The 20916-nt window shown below is 37.3% G+C and overlaps 1 protein-coding gene across 1 annotated transcript; it reads left to right on the forward strand.

The window, feature by feature from the left end:
• Positions 1-3060: 3060 nt before the first annotated feature.
• Positions 3061-16056, forward strand: DNAJB4 (DnaJ heat shock protein family (Hsp40) member B4). The gene is made up of 3 exons (XM_040987331.1): positions 3061-3514; positions 10262-10830; positions 13647-16056. The coding sequence occupies exons 1-3, from the start codon at positions 3304-3306 to the stop codon at positions 13878-13880; spliced, it is 1014 nt and encodes a 337-aa protein (XP_040843265.1). The 5' UTR covers positions 3061-3303; the 3' UTR covers positions 13881-16056.
• The last annotated feature ends 4860 nt before the right edge of the window (positions 16057-20916 follow it).

Below are 20916 nucleotides of genomic sequence, written 5' to 3' on the forward strand. Positions count from 1 at the left end.
TTGTAGTTCAGCTGGCCCCCTACATTGTAATTTTCTGTCAAGGAAGAATACCTACCACTACTCTAGCATGAGACCTTCACCTTAGTAAATTGTAAATCTTTAGAAGTCTAAATAAAATATAATTGTGCTTCTCTGAATCTCTATTGCTTGAGGGGTAAAGTGAAAAGATTTTAAGTGCAAATACTAATTTTATGTCTTTGTTAAAAAATTTTTAACTGAAGAAGGAAATGTCAATGACTGAATCAATGGACTTTTTGTTCTCTTCTGACTTTCTACCAAACATAGTGGGTACTTCCAAAAATTCATGGAAAAAGGCAATTAAATGATAATTTTTGCAAGCAGATTTTGAAATCTGGGAATAGTCTTTCATACTGTTATTTTTACATGCATTTATTGAAGTACTGCTGCACAATAAAAAATTTGTGAATAGTTTCTAAACAATTTCAAAATATTGCTATGTATGATTTTGGATTTGTGTCAGCCTTGATCGCAGCTCTTCTCTGCTCCATTTTCCCTTAAGGCTGCTAATACTGATCCCTTTTCATACTTTTCCTGTTTATGTTGTGATAATTGTTTGCAAGGGATGTTATTTGTACCCCCAACAGAAAATTACTACATATCATACAAATTTGGATGACCAAAATTCAATGCAAAGTGATTGTATAATGGATTATCAGCATAGTAGAGGAGACAGCTAAGTTTGAGAAAGTGAAGGTAAGAGTAAAATTATCTCCAGTGTAATGCATACTTTTAATAATAATATCAATGCATTAAATTATTACATTTGACATCTTAATCTTTTTTGTCTTTTTTAATGTTCTAAGGATAAATTTCAGCTATAGCATTTATAAGACTTAAAAAAACAATATTTTTTTGTTAACTATTTGCCAAAAAAAATTATGTGCAAAGTTTTACAAAGCTGCAAATTTGCAAGTATCTGCCCATTTTACCAATACCTAGTCATATCGTTTTATTATTTAGTAGTCTTTACCAAAAAAGTACATTTGCTTCCTAATTAAGTTGAAATTTTTGTGGGAAACATTTTTGCTTTTTGACTTTAGTAATTTGACTTCAGCATGTAAGAGATGTTTGAAGAAATATGAAAATTACTTTTTCACTTTTGATGTCTAGAAAGCCAGATTTATCTTCATTTGTTAATGTTCCATCTCACAGATGTGAAAGGTCTACATGTGGTTCTAGAATCAGTCCAGTCTTGAAATATGTTTGTTTCTCTGTAAATGACTGAATAAGATCAGTATCTTTCCCTCCTTCCATTATCCACCAGAACGATGTCAGGTTTTTCATAGAGAGCTGTTGTAAATTAATTCTATAATTAGGTGATTTTGTTTTTAACTTTGTTTCTAACTACAAAGATGCTGATCTTTGTACTGGATTCCAACTTGGCAATACGCTTTTTTTAAAGTAAAAATCTTAAGGTGATTTTTGGATTTTTTTTTTTCTCTCCTAACATTTTTAGATTTGTAAAGTATATTGAGCATTCTTGATAGGCCTAAAAAACCGGCTAAGTAGCTGATGAGTCTCTCTGACTGGTAAAGTAGGCTAGAGAGATGTTAGAAATTGCTAATGTGAAGGTATTTTTAAAGTAGAAAATTTTGAGAAACAGAAAATCATAGCTGTCAAGACTCAAATCTGAAAACTCAGAATTGCTGAGTCATCTTTGCTTGACAGATGGAGTGGGTGTTCCCATTTCTTTAAAGATTAAATGATTATATTTTAAACATATAGGCACATTTTTTTTTCTCATAGAAGGTTTCTTAAAACTTCCAAATTGTTCCGGAGTCTAAGTACAGGGTAGAATTTTGTACAATTTTTTTTTTTTTACCTTTTATTATTATTCCATCCTTCCAATATCAGATTGGAGCTGGGAACACATCTATGAAGGTGAGAAAGAAACCATATAGGAGATAAAAGATAAGTTAGGTAAGTTGAAATATCTCATACTTATCCAAAGTATGTCATATGAAAACAGGTATCAAGAGGGCTATGACCTAAACTTTATTTTAAAAAGATACAGAAACTTGGCAAAGAACTAAGAATACAGAAAAAAAAAAGCATTCAAAAGAAATATACTAATATTTACAAGGGATTGCCTAAAATGATATGACAGGGAGATTTAAATTTTGTTCTTTTTTCTAGGTTTTCCAAAATATGTAACAATGAACATATATTTAGGAAACATGTATTTTTAAAAGAAGAAAAGATGTTTCTTCTATTACTGCCCATTAATTGGTTTAAGTAGATTTTTGAGTTGATCCAGCTAAGGTCTTAAAAAGGAAGCTGAGCATGTACAATCTGTAATTTGATACTCTCCTTCTAGTTTTCCTGCAGCACAAAAAGTCTTTAAATAGTGACCCTTAAAGTGGGGGCCTCCTTCTGTTTTAGTGGAAGTAAATAGATTCAGTTATTAACCTTTGACAGTGAAGTGCTAGTTGGCTAGAACTTAACTCTTGTATACTACAGAAATCTAATTAAAATCATTAGTTAAAAGTCATTATTTTGTTTTAAAATACTGTATTTTAATTTTATGAAAGATAGGCTTTTTACAGTGCAAAACTGGTATGATGACTTCCTGGCATTTCTAGTAGGGAGTCTCCAGGAATTCAAAAAATGGTGTATATTATTTGAGATTTTTAACTTAAACATTTACCATTGTGTATTTAATAATACTTAAAAACTTGAAATTGAATCTCAAAACCCAAGATAAGTGCAAGAGTGCTTTCATTTTTGTAATACTTTACCATTTGAATGTGGGTTGCTTAGTGGCTATTAGTATTTTTGCTGCTTTACACCTAGAATGGAATAAATATGTAGATAGGACATTCTGTGTTGAACTACTGTTTTCTTTCTTTCTTTCCTTCCTCCTTTTTTTGAATCCACTTGGCTTCTTAAGCAGGAAATAGAAACGACAGAGCCAAAAGGAAACTGAATAGTTAATCGTGGAGGAGGAGAAAAGCTAGCTGAGTACTTTGACTAGAGGCAGCTGGGAAAGTGACGTCCTGCAGCATTTGCTGTTCTAGAAAGTACAGACACGTAGTGAAAATGGGAGGATCCAGAAGGAGGCCGGCTCCTGTGTAGTGTATATTTATCTGTAAGTGAGCTGTTGGGGAAGGAATTAAATACAGAGACGCTGTCTGCCTGCTGCCTGAAGACAGCTAGCTCCGTCGCTTTAACTTTTAAAATACCCAGCTCGTTTTCTTTTTCTCAGAATCGTTGTACGGCTAAGACTGGGGACGCTGTTTTCCTTTACAAAGGGAAATCTAAGTTCATTGCGAGGCTTTCGAAATGGGGAAAGACTATTATTGCATTTTGGGAATTGAAAAAGGAGCTTCAGATGACGATATTAAGAAGGCTTACCGAAAACAAGCCCTCAAATTTCATCCGGACAAGAACAAATCTCCTCAGGCAGAAGAAAAATTTAAAGAGGTCGCAGAAGCTTATGAAGTGTTGAGTGATCCTAAAAAGAGAGAAATCTATGATCAGTATGGGGAGGAAGGTAAGCATTCCATGTATATCTCGCTGTCTCTTCAGCTCTCTGGCTCTTGTGCCCTCTCTCTCCCCTGGTTTATTTTTATTTATTTATTTGCTTTCTCTCTCAGGCTTCTCATTATCAATAAAATTGGATTCTGAGACACATCAAAATAGAAAAATAAAGGGTGAAAATCTGATCAGGGTTTATAATCCTGGCGTATGAATAAGTAAATAATAGCTATGAATGAAGTGTTCCTGTTTTGCCTCCAAAAAAATGTTAGCGTTTTGTATTATACAGATTCTACTGTTAGTCTTATGATGTTAACATTGTATATTTAAAAAAACCCTGCAAATTCTCATACTCATTAAAGAATTGTGTTAAAAAAAATCTTATGCAACCTGTTTTGTTTTTTAATGTATTTTCTGCTGTAACTAGTAGAGACTTTAGACATTTAACATCGTAGGATTGGCAGGTAAATTTGGGGTAGTTAGCTTACACTAGTCATTAAAAACAAGAGGAAGTTTTTGCCTTTCTTATGGCAAAGCTAGCTTAGACTGAACAAGACAGAGTCGTCCCTCAGAAGCAGAGAGCTCAGGCATTTAGCTTCTAGTTGTTTTTGGCATTCTGCCTGGAGAGGAAAGAATTTTCCTGATGTCATAAAATACCAGAACAAGTTTTTAGCTTAATTGTAAACAGTAATTTTGTGCCAAGAAAATGAAATCTCAGAAATACAGTTTTTGACCTAAAATGGCCACCTAGTAAGAACAATTATTGATTGTCTTTTAGGTAACAGGTTCTTTTGTAACCTTGCTGTGTGAGTATGGAGGAAAGTAGAACAACTTTCCTTTTCCTCTTCTGCCATACTTTTGTTTCTTGAATTGGTATCAGAAACTAGGCAACACAGTACATGGAAATCATTTAAAATCTTTAATATCCTTATTATCTTTAATATCTTAATATACTAATATTTAATATCCTTTTGTTATCTTGGATTTTATATCAGTTTTATTCACCATTTCCATAATATAGCTATTAAAATAAGACCACTTAAAAAATCACAAATGGAACAACAAAAAATTAATTCCCACATGTTCTGGAATTTATAAGTTGTAAAAGCAGGAATCAGATATGTTATTAGTTTCCCCCAAAATGTCTTTGAATCATGGTGGTTAGAAAAACTTTTTGTTATCCCTTTGTTTCATATCAAAATTTTTTTTGTTTTGTTTAATATAAAATCTGAGTTAGAAATATATTCTTAGAATATGGTTAAGCAATGATTGCTTTAAAATTAATTAAATGTAGACAAGCAGATGATTATATAGAGAGAAGGCTCTTTTTTTTCTTGCTTTGTTTTACTTTTTGGTCTGTAAGTTACCAAAAATTTGAAATTCATACTGCTGATTTTGGTGTGGTGAGGATCTATAATGTCAAGTTCTTACAAATTAAATGTTAAAAAAGGCAGATTTTAGTTCTTCAGATTCCCTATAGCCATACTCCTTAAAGTGCCATGATTTGATTCATTTCAGAAGCTAAGCAGTACTATGACTTAGTTCATGTGAGATTCTAATGCAGTGTTCTTTTTGAATGAATTATTTTTGTAATTTTATAAGGAGATCCAAAAATACTATAAATTCCCATTAAAAAGCACATATCCCCTACTTTAAATCTAAAATAGTTAGCCACATCATGGATTGCACAAGTTTATCTGTGACTAAGCATAGGAGTCAGAATTTTTAAGGATATTTGCCTCCTAAATTTTCTAGTTATTAAGTGGTACATTTTTTCTTGGGTTAGCAATACCTTTTCAATGTTTTTCTGCATCTTGTTTGATTATTACTTATTATGACTAGTGAATGAATTTTTGAAAACTAAACTGGGAACATCTATATAGTCATGAGTAGATTTTTATTCTTGATTCAGGTAGAAATAAAAGAAAGAGATGAAAATAGATTTTTAAAACATTGAAATATATTATTCAGAAATGCCATTCTTTAGGTTACCTGAAGATGCTTTAATAAAAATTATTTGAATTATATTTCAGAACTACTGTGGCTACACACAATGTTATATTTATTTCTCTTAAGAATATCTCAATTCTTAAAAAAAAAAAAATCCAGGGCAGACATTTAACTTAAAGATTGAAACACCAGTAAGTGTCCCTACCATGTCCCCTATCAACTGTCCAGGTTTGGAACCAGGCTGTGACTCCTGATTCCAGCTTCCTGCTAGTGGAGAATCTGGGAGGTAGCGATGTTGGCTTCAGTAACTGGGTGACCTGAATTGAATTCCTGGCATGCAGCTTCACTGGGCCTCAACCCTGGCCATTATGGGCAACATGGACATTTGGGCAGAGAACCCGAAACTAGAAATGTTTTTTTCTCTCTCTGTCATCCTGTCAAATAATTTCTAAAAATTTCCCCTTAGGTACACTGAAAAAATATGGAAAATTCTTTTTTTTTTCTCCTAGGTTTTCATTGATCTGTTTGTACCTGTAGGCCTGGTGCTGTAGGTTTCTCTAGAAGTGGCGAAACATCAAAATTTAAGAATGAGGAAATGTTAATAGTTTACTTGATAGTTTTTTTCCCTAATAATCATTACATTCTTGAAACTAGGATATTGAAAAGGTAAAAAGGAACTGAGAAACCTAGGGGTTGAATTGCTAAATGCTTATGTTTCAAATTAAGAAAGCTGATCCAGTTTATGTTCTGAAAATGTCTAATGCCCACAGTTTAAAATTGTTTGTATAAAAGGGGTTAGACCTCTGTGAACACAGGAGGAAAACTGAAACATTTAACTCGTCCCATTCCTCCATCTCACTGTGCCCCTGACCCTCTCATCCTGATAGAAATTGGAGGCCTATATGAGTCTGTAACACCCTCACCTGTGTAATAAATATCGGAAAAAGAAACATGGACTGGAAACTGCCATGGAAATAGCTTGAATGGATTAATACAACCCAACAGTTGCACTCCTAGGAATTTAGGCAAGCGAACTAGAACTGAAAGTTTGAAGGAAAATGAAACTGAAAGATAATTTGGTTTTGGAACAAAGAATTGCAATCTGTATACATAGATCTGTCATGTATTTTCCACAAACTCTTTGAGGACTTCTGTATGTGATATGTCTGAGCAAAGGTTGAATGTTCATAGTAGGATTGTTGAAAAGGTTTCAGACAAAATGCAAAAGTGAAACTATAAAAGAAATACACATCCAGTGGGATACTACTTAGCAATTAAAAGGGACAAATTTATTGAAACATGCTATAACCTGGAGGAATCACAGTATATACTAAATGAAAGAATTTGGAGGCTAAAGATTACCTATTATAGGCTTATATTTATATGAAATGGTTGAGAAGGAAAAATTTGTAGAAGCAAATGCAGATATGTCTTTTCTAGGCCTGGAGTTGGAAGGAAGGATTAGCTACAAATAGAAATTGAAGAACTCTTTGAAATGATGGAAATGTTCTATAACTAGATTGTACGATGGTTATATAATTGTGTAAATTTACCAAAACCTAATTGTCTACTTCCAGTAGGTTAATTTTGTGGTATTTTAAATAAATATTTTCAAAAGTAAAGAAGTTTTTAAAATATTTGAATCATTTGTAAACAAAAAATACAGAACTACAGAAATTTAAAATTGGAATATGAACTATCTCGCCCCAAAAGTTTATTTATTTATTTATTTATTTAGCTCTGAGTGGCTCAGTGGATATGCACAGAACTTTGTATTAGAAGAATTTTCAAAAATATTTTAATAACATCCTTGCACTAGTGTACTAATTTTTTTCTTTAGGTTTGCCTTATTATGTTTGTTGCTTTATTTTATCCAATAACTAGCATCTAGTTGTAATGGTAGAGTTTATATGATAAAATTATGCTTAATTTTTTCTTCCTAAACTAGTTTGTTCATTCTATTCTTTATATAGTTTACTGTGTTCTAAAAATATGTAAGTAAATGGGATTTTATGAAGTAAAACTGTGTAAAGGTTTTCATTTTTCTGCAAGTTTCTGAACTGATACTATCAATCTGAATTTTTTACATATTATATCTTTAAGAGTTTTTATAAAGTGCTATTTTATTTTTTGAGATTCTGATATTCTAGTGCTCTTTTGATGAGCTTTAAATCAAGTTAACTAGTGGGAGTTACTATTATGTTGGATTTTCAAGCACATTCTTGTTTTTAGATTGCAAATTCATTGGCAGGCTGTTTTTTAAATAGTAACCTTTGGGCAAAGCTTAGACAATTGTGGATTCTAGAATGCATCCTTTGATCATTGCAAATGACTAAATGATGGTATCTAGCAAACATTTTGGACAGCCAAAGGAATCTAGTGGCTTATCTAAATTTTCCATTAGCAGTCTAAATGTACATGACTAAGAACTGACTAGGTTGATGATATGCCTATTTTATTCAACTGTTGTGCAATGCAAATGATATTTACATAGTGGCATGAATTTCGGTAGGATTTTCTCAGTCAGTAGATTAGGGTTTATCTTTATATGAACTGCATAGTCAACTGTTCAGTATCTGGGCAATCCTCAAAGCTGCAGAGGAGGCTTTTTGTGTGCAGTAGTAAATAAATCACTTTAGACTGTGCGTGAATCTTCTTAGGGACTCTGTAATCCTGAGTTGCCATTTTTGGCAGAAAAAGGAAGTGTTTTTAGAGAAAAGCCAAACTCATGATGTAATAACTAAAAATGTTATTCTTTCTTTTCATGAATCTATTATGAGTCTAGAGCATTTACACTTTTCTCTTGTGTAAGTTAGATTGGGCAAGCTGATTTATCCAGTTTATTTATCTTTCAATTAAATTATTATACTCTTATGTATAGGATGAATAAAATGATTGAATTAAGTTAAACATTGGTTTTGTCACCTTGGTCATGACCTAGTGTTATACTTGTGTTAAAATAAAAAAGAAAAAATCTTTCCTAGCTTTTGATATTTACAGTTATAATTATACTACTGAAATTTAGGAAGAGAGATTTGTATGTCCTGTATATTTTAAGATCTGATTCTATTTTTACTTGCCATTCAGTTTCCACAAGGAATTTGCGTAACTGCTACTTGGATATATCATTCAATACACATTTTGATAATTTTCAGAATGTTAGCTCTCTCTAGAATTCTATCCATGTATGAAATTAAAGATTTAGACATGAATTGACACTCTGACATATGCCCTTTTTAATGGGAGAAGCCAAAAGCATGTAGAATGTTTCTAGTAGATTTAAAATGATTAAATCCCATATATGCTTATCTGATTGTATTTGGTAATGATTTTGCTTCTGCCTTCTCTATTGATATTCAAGACTTTTTGTTTGTTTGATTGGTTCAGGAAAACTTTAAAAATTATTTTATTTACAAAATGGGACAGGCAGGTAGCAAGCTTAATCACAAATTGGAATCCATACTTCCCCCACCCTATGCAATAGAGTCTTCCTGCTTGTCAGTCAAATGACCCTTTCTAATTGTTCTCCTCCTCCTTACCTGGGACTGGAGGGAGGGTGGGGTCATGTAACCATTCCCTTTCCCTGGGTGACAGGGAGGGGTGTGCTCTTTGTCCCTGTGGAAAGGAGAAATGTCTTGCTGCCTCCTTTCCCTTCAGCCCTCTGTATCTTTGAATGTGTTTCTGTGATTATTTCACCTTTTAAATAAACTTCACAAAAGTAAAAGAATTACTTCATTTCCTTCATTTGATGATTAAATGCCTATCATTTTCAGCCCTGTATAAATGAACAATGCAAATATAAATAAAATTTACCTCCTGTCTTCATTCACTGTTTGGTTATATTTGAATCTCCCAGTTTAATATTTTGATTTTTTAAGCTTGTAATTTTTAGATTCTTTTCCAACTTGTTGACTTGGTTAGAAATGTCCATAAAACTCACTTGAACATTTTGCTGGTACTCTAATGATAGAAATCCTTGTCAGTACCAACCCCATAAAAAGGTTATTATTTTGGTTTTTTTTCTAAGTCTTAGTAGAATCTTTCTTTGGCATATAGTGGGAAATGCCATTTCAAATATGTAATCTTTTGTGAGCTACATGTCTCTTAGATGAGCTCTTGAGAGGAGAGTCAAAGGGTCATTATATTGCTGTATGACGTGTTATCCACGATTGACAGAAATAACCAGGCCTTGCATGTCAGGAGAGTTTATAGCTCTTGATTGCAGTTTTCTTTTTATATACTTTGAAATTAATGCTATGATATGGTATGCCTACATAGATTTAGAAAAAATGGTTATCTATGTATGTATAACAATTTTAGTTTGTAAAATATTTTGGTTTTTCCCTCATTAGAATTTTTCCCTTTCTGCCACAGAGTTAGATTTCAGTTCTTGAAAAATGAGATAACGTGAAATAAAGCTAGTTACCATGAATACAGCATTTCATATTATTACTAGTTATAATTATAAACATTCAAACCTTTCAACTGACATCTTTTAAAAACAATTTTGTCTACTTCAGTATGCTAATCAAGTAGCTTATGAAACAAGGCAGTCTCTATTTTTTTTTTCTTATCTGTGAAACAGATTCACAAGTAAGTTCTTAAGTGTTGGGATTTAAGGGAAGAATTTGGTATAAATTTGACTTAGTATGAAAATCATCAAAAGTGACACAGCTGTTTTGTGTCTAGCTGTAATAACATCTTTGGCTAATATTAATAAAGTGCAACCTAAGTTGACAGCAATACAGGTTTTGAATGCTTAACTTTCAAGGATAGCAAATTCTTTTCTAATCACGCTTATGTCTTCCCTTAGGGCTGAAAGGAGGAGCGGGAGGGACTGATGGACAAGGAGGTACCTTCCGATACACGTTTCATGGAGATCCTCATGCCACATTTGCTGCGTTTTTCGGCGGTTCCAATCCCTTTGAAATTTTCTTTGGAAGACGGATGGGTGGTGGGAGAGATTCTGAAGAAATGGAAATTGATGGAGATCCTTTTAGTGCCTTTGGATTCAGCATGAATGGTTATCCCAGAGACAGAAATTCTGTGGGGCCGTCCCGCCTCAAGCAAGATCCTCCAGTTATTCGTGAACTTAGAGTATCACTTGAAGAAATATACAGTGGTTGTACCAAACGGATGAAGATTTCTCGTAAAAGGTTGAACCCTGATGGAAGGAGTTACAGATCCGAGGACAAAATTCTCACCATTGAGATTAAAAAGGGGTGGAAAGAAGGCACCAAAATTACTTTTCCAAGAGAAGGAGATGAAACACCAAATAGTATTCCAGCAGACATTGTTTTCATTATTAAAGACAAAGAGCACCCCAAATTTAAAAGAGATGGATCAAATATAATTTATACTGCTAAAGTTAGTTTACGGGAGGTAAGTTAATAGTACCTATGATTCTGAGAGCAAACAAAATTATGCAGTTGATTGATCTTAGGGAATTATGTAAATAATAGCTAACACTTAGCTGTGGTTACTATATATTTTTTGTGTTTTAAAAAAAGATTTACTATTTGAAAGGCAGTGATAGGAGAAACACACACACACACATACACACACACAGAGCAAGGGTGAGAGAAAACTTCTATGTATTGGTGCATGCCTCAAATGCCCACAAGAGGCCAAGAGCCAAAGCTTCATCTGGATTTCTTACATGACTGGCAGGCAATGAAGTATCGGGGCTGTTATCTGCTGCCTCCTAGGCACCTTAGCAGGAAGCAGAGCTGGGTCTTCAACCACACACTCTGATACAGACCTCCTCAACTGTGACCTGCTATTTCTTTCCATTAACCCTCACAACAGCCTTGTGAGGCAGTAATACTAATAAACATCCGTTGTGGGTGGCATTATGTTTTCTAGATTGTAACTTATATTAAAGATTTTTAAAGATTTATTTATTTTTATTGCAAAGTCAGGTATACAGAGAGGAGGAGAGACAGAGAGGAAGATTTTTCATCCGATGGTTCACTCTCCCAATGATTACAATGGCTCAGAGCTGAGCCAATCAGAAGCCAGGAGCCAGGAGCTGCTTCTGGGTCTCCCATGTGGTTGCAGGGTCTCAAGGCATTGGGCTGTCCTCTACTGCTTTCCCAGGCCACAAGGAAGGAGTTGGATGGGAAGTAGGGCTTCCGGGATTAGAACTGGCACCCATATGGGATCCTGGCACATTCTGGCGAGGACTTTAGCCACTAGGCTACTGTGCTGGGCCCAAGCTACTTATATTAATAATTTAAATGTTAATTTTAAGTGATGATTGCATTCTATACTGTGAAACCTAATGTTATTCAATACCATTCTGTTTTTGCAAGTGTGGTTTATAAGACCTGCATGGTAATCTCATCACCTTAGCTTGTGTATAAAATTTGTTCAAAGTCATTTGGAATAATAGCCATGTAATAAGAAAAGGCAGTAAAAGATGGTAACTTATAGTTGATAATAGTACTGTTTTAATACAATTTTTAACTGAGATCTTTGCATCATTCTCAAATTATAGAGTAATCCTGCAAAAAAGCCTATATCACTCCCTACCTGAAAATTCGTTTTTTTTTTTTAAGAAAAATATATTATTTATATTGTTTCTTGAAGCATCAGCCCATCTTTCCATGGTTTGGAAGCAGCAGTTCCATCTGTGAATAAAAAGGCCCTAGATGCCTTGGTTTTCAGTACAGAAAGTCCAGGAACACAAAAGAGAAAGAACCTGAGGCTCTCATAACGCTACAAACCCTCCACAAATTTTTCTAGTGTACCAGATGAAAATTCTTAAGGTGGTTCTACATAGTTGTCTTCCATATAGTCTAAACTGTTTGCCACAAATAAGAGGCCAGTTATGGGCATTTTACTTAGTAGTGCAGATGCATAAAAAATGGCCTAGCAGCTAAGATCCTTGCCTTGGGCCTGCTGGGGTCCAATATGGGTACCGATTCTAGTCCTGGAGACCCCACTTCCCATCCAGCTCCCTGCTGTGCCCTGGGAAAGCAGTCAAGGACAGCCCAGGGCCTTGGGACCCTACACCCTCGTGGGAGACACAGAAGAGGGGCTTCTGGCTCCTGGCTTTGGATCAGTGCAGCTGATTTTTTTGAAAATTGAATAAAGATTTTATTATATACCACACACACCATTCACTTGGGGAGTGAATCGTCGGACCGAGGATCTTTGTCTCTCCTCCTCTTTGTATATCTGACTTTGCAACTAAAAAAAAAGATGCATATAGTCCACATTGGAGTACCTGGGTCAGTCTGTAGCTCTGGCTTCTGATTCCAGCTCCCTGCCAGTGGCCTTTCTGGGCAGCAACCCTGAGGGCTCAAGAAAGTGGGTTCCTGCCACCCACACAGGAGACCTGTGTTGAGTTCCTAGCTCCTGGCTCTGATCCCGGCTCCACTTAAGCTGCTGTGGGCAGATGAGAGTTCCTGCTGCCTCTCTGAACTATCAATTAAATAAAAGGCCTTTAAAAGTCATTTCTATCTATAAGTAAATAGACTTTTAAGTGTGCTGTATTATGATCTTTATGATTTTTGTGCTGTTATCCGAACACTGTGTCATATTATACAAATGTTCCTGCCTTTATCAATACCTGTTGCTGGTGACTGGTCCAAAGCTTAGCTCAATTATGCCGTACTTGCAAAAGCAAAACAGGACCGGGGAGGTAAATTTGGTGCCCTTTCTTACAGAATACCTCTGTACTTACCTCTGTGCCCACACTATCTTGCACTGTAACTTTTAGTGTGCCTGTGTGTTTGTGTGAGTTCTTTGTGTTTTCCTTGAGGTTGAGCTTTGTTCATGGTTCCTAATGGTTCAGTATCTTACATCTGTGTGGCAAATAGTAACCACATAGAGAATTTTTATTGACTCAAACAAATATATTTTTTGTCCTGTGGTTTTCCAGCGGTAGGTGGTGCTTCAATCCTGTTCTTTCCAGTTCTAAGCTGCTTTCTCCTCACCCCCTCAAAAATTCTGCACCTTGAATTATAACAGCAGTTTAAAATCACTTTTTTCCCTCCATGGCAATGTGAAAGACTCCCTTTTCATGCCATTTTCCCTTCCCTTCCTGTCTTTTGGTACATGTCTGAATCTGCATATCGTGAAAGGAATTTAAGATTTTACTTTAGTGATATTATCTATTACCACCTCAGTATTTGTGCTTGGATCTTTAAGTTGTGAAGTTTGTTAATTTTCCTTAATTTGATTCGTTTTAGGCATTATGTGGCTGCTCAATTAATGTTCCAACAATGGATGGAAGAACCATCCCTATGTCAATAAATGATATTGTGAAGCCTGGAATGAGGAGAAGAATTATTGGATATGGGCTGCCATTTCCAAAAAATCCTGACCAGCGTGGTGATCTTCTAATAGAATTTGATGTGTCTTTCCCCGATACTATTTCCTCGTCATCCAAAGAAGTACTTAGGAAACATCTTCCTGCCTCATAGAATGAAGAACTTTGTTACCCATATTTTGATAAGGCACTGAAAATATAAAAGGACTGGCAGTTTACTGATGTAGGTGTGAATTCTGTATAAAGATGTGCAAATTCTTTTGAGGGCTCATTTCATTGCAGTGCATGAATAGAGATGGGTCAAATAAATAGGGCAAAAAGGATTTTTACAGTTGGTGATGAGGAGAAAACTGCTCACTCCATTTTATTTCATTTCTCCCAAATCAGAAATTTTCAGCCTTTTACTTACAAGTAAAAGTCTTTGTGAAGTTGGTAGATATGTTTCTGATAAAGTACTAGACTATCCAAGTACTTTATTCCTTATATCATTGGGTGATTATTTTGATAAGCTCCCATTTATGATGGAAATTAAAATTCTTAACTAAGCAATACATGCAACATGTATTTCTAGAAGAGATTAAAACCCCACTCATTTGGGCATGTGGTTATTTAAACCACCTGAAGTGCTGCTATGGGGCTGTTAATTGTAAAAGAATATCCTGATGCATATGTTTCAACATTTTGGTTTTAAAATATGCTATGCCATTTCTTCTGTCATACTGTTCTTAAAACAGACCTTTATTTCATTAAAAAAAATTAATTGCAGTTTATCTCTTGTGAAAATCCCAATTGCCCGAATTACTGATATTTTAGAAATAGTCTCTTTATAAAATGCCATATGTAATTTTATGCAAGTTAACTATATATCTTGGACTTAATAACTTATAGGTTCATTTTGTTGTTCACTAGTTTAAAATAAATTTGTTTAATAATAAATATGTTTTTAGAGGATATACTGTTTCTTGGAATTAATTTTCCAATTACACAGTCTTCTATAGCTTATTCATGATAAACTACATGTACCTTAAATAATTTCTCTAAAAAGAATAAACTACCACTATGGTTTTCACCAAAATATGGGGAATAGACACACTAACTGCTGCTTATGGATAATGTTGCAACTACTTGTTATGCCTAAAATATTTTACTTTTTCATATGTATAGATTGCATTTCTTAGGTGTTTTAATTTTTTAAATATACTCACATTTAAAAAGTATTTTGCTTTGTTTTCTGTTTTTAACTGTATTGAGAATGCTGTTTTAAAACAAAACTTTTGGTTAAAAACTAAGGATGATTTGTATTTGTACACATAAATACACACGTAACAGTTCCTGTCACCTTATACAATGTGAAACCTTCACTTAAAAATTCAATATGAATAGGTTGTTATATTTGTATAATAACATACTTCAAAACATTCATGTAAAATGGATTTAAAACATAATGTAAGGGCAGGGTTTTGGCTCACTGGTTTACATGCCAATTAGGTTGCCTGTATCCCGTATCAGAGTAGCTGCATTTGATCCTCAGTTCTGGTTGCTTACTTCAGCTTCCTTCCAGTTCAGACTCTGAGAGGTAGCTGGTGATAAGCCAGTTGCTTAGATCCCTGCCACCTGCATGGCAGGCCAAATGAGTTCTCTGATCCTGGCTTCAGCCTGTACCAGCCCAGGCTCTTGTGGGCAATCATGGAGTGAACCAGGGATGGAAGATCTGTCTGCCTGCCTCTCAAGAAAATAAATGATTTAAAACAGATGATGTTAATTGTCTATGATCTCTTTAAAGAAGCATCATACTTTAAAGCTTTATTTAGGTAGAACTCATATACCACAAAGGTTACCTTGCATTGTACTCCAGTGATTTTACTACGTTCTCAGAATTGTGCAGTCATCAGCACTTTTAGTTCTGGAATATTTTTACCACTCCCAAAACAAACTCCTATATCCATGAGCAGTCATTCCCTAATCTTCCCTTTTTCTAGCTCTGGCAAACATTAATCTTTATATCTGATGGTTCTGTATTTGGACATTTCGTACAAATGAGATCAAGCAGTAATGTGGCTGTTTCGGCTGACAGTTTCAGGGTTCATCCATATTGGATCTTATTTCATTTTTTTTCTTTTTATAGCAAACATTATATTACATGGGTAGTACACATTTTGTCTACTTCTCCATTGAATTAGATATTTGTATTATTTCCATTTATTGGCTATTATGAATAATTCCTTTATGAACAAATTTGTGTGGGCAGAACTTCAGCTCTCTTGGGTATATATGTAAGGGTGAAATTTTTGGAAATATCTATATACTTCAGTTTTGAAATGTTTGAAAAATTTTCAGAGAATTCAGCTAAGTGTATCTATTACTCTATGTAACTCATACATGGTTTCTTTATAAATTTATTTCTGTGAGTAATGAAACTGGTATTATGAACACTATAAGAGCTAAAGCAGAAAAAACAGGGGAGGGAGAGTTGAGTGGTTTCTCTGTTAAAAATGATCAATGTGTTTTAGAAAGATAAAGTTTGGTGTTAATGTGGTAGCTCAAATGGTTAATGCTTTGCTTTCAAGTTCTTGCATCCCAGATGGGCACTGGTTCATGTCCTGAATGCTCCACTTGCACCCAGCTCTCTGCTCATGGCCTGGAAAACATCAGAGGATAGTCCAAAGCCTTAGAACTTAGGACCCAAGTGGGAGTCCGAGAAAAAGCTCCCAGTTCCTGGGTTTGGATTGGCTCAGCTTCAGTTGTTGTGGTTATTTGGGGAGTGAACCAGTGGATGGAAAATCCTTCTGTCTGTCCTCACTGTATATTTACCTTTCCAATAAAAATAAATTTTTTAATGATAGATTTTATCTATTTAAAAGGCAAACCTACAGAGAGAGGAGTTGTGTCACACACACACACACACACAAATACACACACACAGATCTTTCATCTGCTGGTTTACTCTCTAAATATCCCCAACAGCCAGGATTGGGCCAGGCCAAACCAGGAACTTGGAACTGTATTTGTGTTTCTTAAATGGTTATCAGGGGCCCAAGAACTTCAGCCATTGCTGCTTTCTTAGACACATTAGCAAGGAGTTATTTTGGAAGTGGAGCAACTGTATCTTCAAACAGAGAATAAGGGATAATGGTGCCGTAAGTAGCAGCTTAACTTGCTGCTACAATGGTGGTTCCTATTTTCTAAGCAGTTTTTCTTCCATATAAAATAAAGGATTTAAAGATTTGGACATATGGATTATTCTAGCATTAAACATATTTATTTATTTATTTATTTGTTTTTCATAGAAACAAAACTCCCATCTCTTGGTTCATTGCTCAAATGCTTGCTACAAACAGAGAGCTGGGCTGGACCAAAACAGGGAACCAAAGAGTAAATGCAGGTCTCTCACCTGGGAGGCAGGGACCCAACTACTTGAGCCATCAGCTATTGCCCCTCAGGGAATGCATACATGAAGCTGGAATCAGTAGCAGAACTGAATCCCAGGCACTCTGATATGGGATGCGGTCTCCTAAGGTGTCAAATGCCAACCCCCAAAATGATTTTTACTAATCTGGTAATGAAATAATAAATTTTCATAGTGATAAAAAAATACCAATATATTTTGTCTTAAAGAATTACAAGTAGCAGTAAAAGTTCATTTTTGAAGTTTTCTAATTTAACACCACTATTGGGCTACAGCTCCTGCTAGCAAACATGAGAGCCAGGCCTAGGAGAGGCCTGGGCTGGTCAAAGCAGCAGCCCTTCTTGTCATACGTGTGGGCTGTCTAGAGTAGTTTAGGCTGAGCTAAGTGCAGTACCTGTTGGGGTGCACCAGAGCCAGATGGGATATGGGATTGATGGGGTTAGGTTGTAGCACATGCCTGCACACCCAAAAACCGGGGCTGGGGATGGGCCTGGTGAGAGTTATCAGCGGTTGCCCAGATTAGGCCACAGCTGATATGCATGAAGACTGGGCCTGCAGTGGGTTGAGGTGGGCAGCCACAGTACCCATAAATTTGCATGAGAGATGGGGCTGGGGGTGGAATTGACAAAGGGATCAGCAGTACTCTTTAAGACAAAATATATTGGTATTTTTTTATCACTATGAAAATTTATTATTTCATTACCAGATTAGTCATAATATCACTTTTGAAGTGAATTTAGAATTCTAGCTTCAGACTTAAGTAGCTAGAGCTTATACATTAAATATTAATTAAGTATTTAAGAGCAAACCACATACCAAGAATACATGAGACTTTGAGGGGCTTCTGGTCCCTGGCAGTAGTGTCTAACCCTCTAGAAGCTCTGGAGCCAGGGAAAAGCAGGAAAAAACTATAGTGATTTAAGGCTATTTCAAACCAATTTGAGTGTTAGGTTGGATGAGTGGTAGGCTGGGGACACCATTGGTTGGAAGAAAACTGCTTAAATTGGCCCTAACTGTCAAGCAATATCTTATAACAGACATTGCCTACGGTTCCAGTACCAAAACTGGAGGCAACAGACCAAAGTGCACTTGCTAACTAGAAAATATCATTAGGACAATTCCAAAGCCTTATTAGGAAGTGGGTGGCATAGCCAGGTGCACAGAGAGAATATGATATATTGGGGCCTGCAGAGGACATCTGATGCTGTAGTAGAGGGTGGAGGTAGATAGTAAAGGGTTGTGTGAGAGGCAGACAGCTCAGGGAGTATATTGCAGATGAGGAACTTCCAGTGACAAGGCCATTATACTTGCAGGTAAGTGAGGGGGCTGAGACCAAGTGGTTTGGAGGGGGGAACTGGAAGGTCTTTAAGGGTCAGAACGATGCACCAGCTCACATGGGGGACCTGAACTGGGCTAGTTAACATCGACCACAACAGACCACCACTCACTGGTGCACACTAAAGCTAGGGCTGAGGGCCTTATCTGGGAGAGGAGGGCTAGATCACAGTACTTTCCAAAGAGAATCAGAACAGGGGATGGATAGTTAGGCTGGGCCATAACATTAACAAGCACATGAGAGAATCAGGTCTAGGGGCAGCTACTGTGTGTGTGTATGCGGGGGAGGTGTGGAGACCCACCCTTGCAGAATTGCAATTTCTGCTGGTTTTCTTAAGAGCTGGGGGTAGTGATGGGCTGAGCTAGGCATGGAACCCTTTGACACTCATGGGTACTGATGTTTCCTCATAGGCTCTGGTTTAAGTCCTGCTGCTCCACTTCTAATCCAGCTCCCTGCTAATGCACTCGGGAAAGCTGTGGAAGATGGTACAGGAAGATGGATACAGGCTCGGTTGGTCCAGGCTACAGCATTTGCAAGCACACCTAAGGATATTGGGTGTGGGGTAGGCCGATGGTCACAACATCTACCAGCTCATACATAGCCCAGGACACAGAGGGCAAACTATGCTGGGTAAGGGCTAGTACCCATTAGCATATGTGAGATTTGGGTCTGTAAGTAGGCCTGGTGCTGGAACTTAGGAAGCTTCCTGGTGGGTCTTAACTCCTGTTGATGAGCATGTGATTCAGGCCTGTGTGTTGGGAAGGCTGAGCAAGGTACCTCCGCCTGTCGGCAAGTGTGTGCGTTGATTATAGAGGGAGGCAGACCAGGCAGGGCTGAGCCAAACCTTGGCACACTGGCATGTGCAGGAGCTGGGCTGGAGTGTAGGCCATGCTGGGCAAGGCTATCACACCTACTGGTTTTCATGAGCCAGGGATGGGAGCAGACTGAGCATGGCTAGGCTGCAGCACCCACCAGCAAAAGTTGTAACTGGGGGCAGACTGAGCCAGGTCAGGCTGCAGTATCCAATGGCAAAGGCCAATACGGGAAATTGGCTGTGTAGAGCTGAGTCAGAGCAACCACTGGGATGCACAAGATCTGTGGCTCAGAACAGGCCTGGTTAGGGAGTTAAGTGGATACCCTAGCTGGGTTGTGATTCCCATTGGAGAGAATGGGGATGGCGACTTGAGCTGGACATGACTGCAGTTTCCCTCAGCATGGGTGTGGACTAGATCTGGGGCATGTCAGACTGACTAAGCTCTAGCACCCACTGGTGCTTATGAGAGCCAGGGTAGGTGTAGGATGGGCTGGGCTAGGTTTTGGCTCCTGCTGAACCATAGAAGAGCTATATCTGGGTGTGGATCAGGTGTGGCTAGGCTGTAACACCAACAGTAAGTACTGGAATTGGTATGGGCCAGTTAGGTAAGGCCACTGTTCCTGCCAGGAAAGGAAATGGACTAAGTCAGTTTGGGTTAAGGACGCACCAGTGTGCATGAGATCTGCCACTGGGAGGAGATTAGGGAGCTCCTTTGTCAGGACACAATCCCTGTAGGTGAGCACAAAAGCCAAGTCAGGAAACAGCCCAGACCAGGCCAGGACATAGTACCTGCCAGCATACATGTAGATCAGGTCTGGGGGCAGGCCAAGTTGGGCCAGTTCATAACACCCCAAGGCAGATCTGAGAACCAGGACAGGCCAGGCCAGGTTGCAACACCAGCTAGTTCATATTAAGGCTGGGACTGGGGGCTGGCTGGGATGGACTAAGCTACAGCATCCATCATGAAGTGGAACTGGGCACAGATCAGGCCTGGCCAGTCTAAAGCATCCACTGGCAAACTCCAAGGTGAGGGGGCGTGTGTGAGACTGGGTCGCAGGACCATCCAGCACATGTTAAGACCCAGGGGGAGGGGTGTGAGCCCACTATGGAGAATGGCACGGACTCTCCTGATGGGTCACTGCTCCCACTGGTGAGCGTGAGAATGGGGACTGTGTATAGACCAGGTCAGGCAGGGCTACAGCTGCTGTTGGCCTGCATGTAAATTGGGTTGGAGGAAAGCCAGGCTGAGCTAACCAACTGTATCCACTGGTGCACACATAAACAGAGTAAGGACAGTCTGTCAGGTTTTGGCACAGCATCAGCTGACCAATGTTGTCATTGGGGCAAATCCTGTCAAGATAGACTGCAGAACCTCCTGGAGAATGTAAGATCTGGACTGGAAGTGGAACCAGTAAGGAAACTGTGGGCACCTCTCTGACGGGCTGCAATTCCCACAGGACTGGGGAAGGCCTGGTTAGACAAGGGGTGGCACCTGCCAGCATGAGTGTCAACTCTATAGTGGCGTCAGCTGAGCTGCACTAGCCTCCAATGTCCATTGATATGTATGAGAGCTAAAGAGGTTGTGGGACAAATGACTAGTCTGCTGTGCATACTGGCAAGCACAGGAACCAGGG

The sequence above is a fragment of the Ochotona curzoniae genome, unplaced genomic scaffold (assembly GCF_017591425.1).
Source record: "Ochotona curzoniae isolate NIBS_2020 unplaced genomic scaffold, NIBS_Ocur_1.0 contig_4612, whole genome shotgun sequence".
NCBI classification, from domain to species: Eukaryota; Metazoa; Chordata; class Mammalia; order Lagomorpha; family Ochotonidae; genus Ochotona; species Ochotona curzoniae.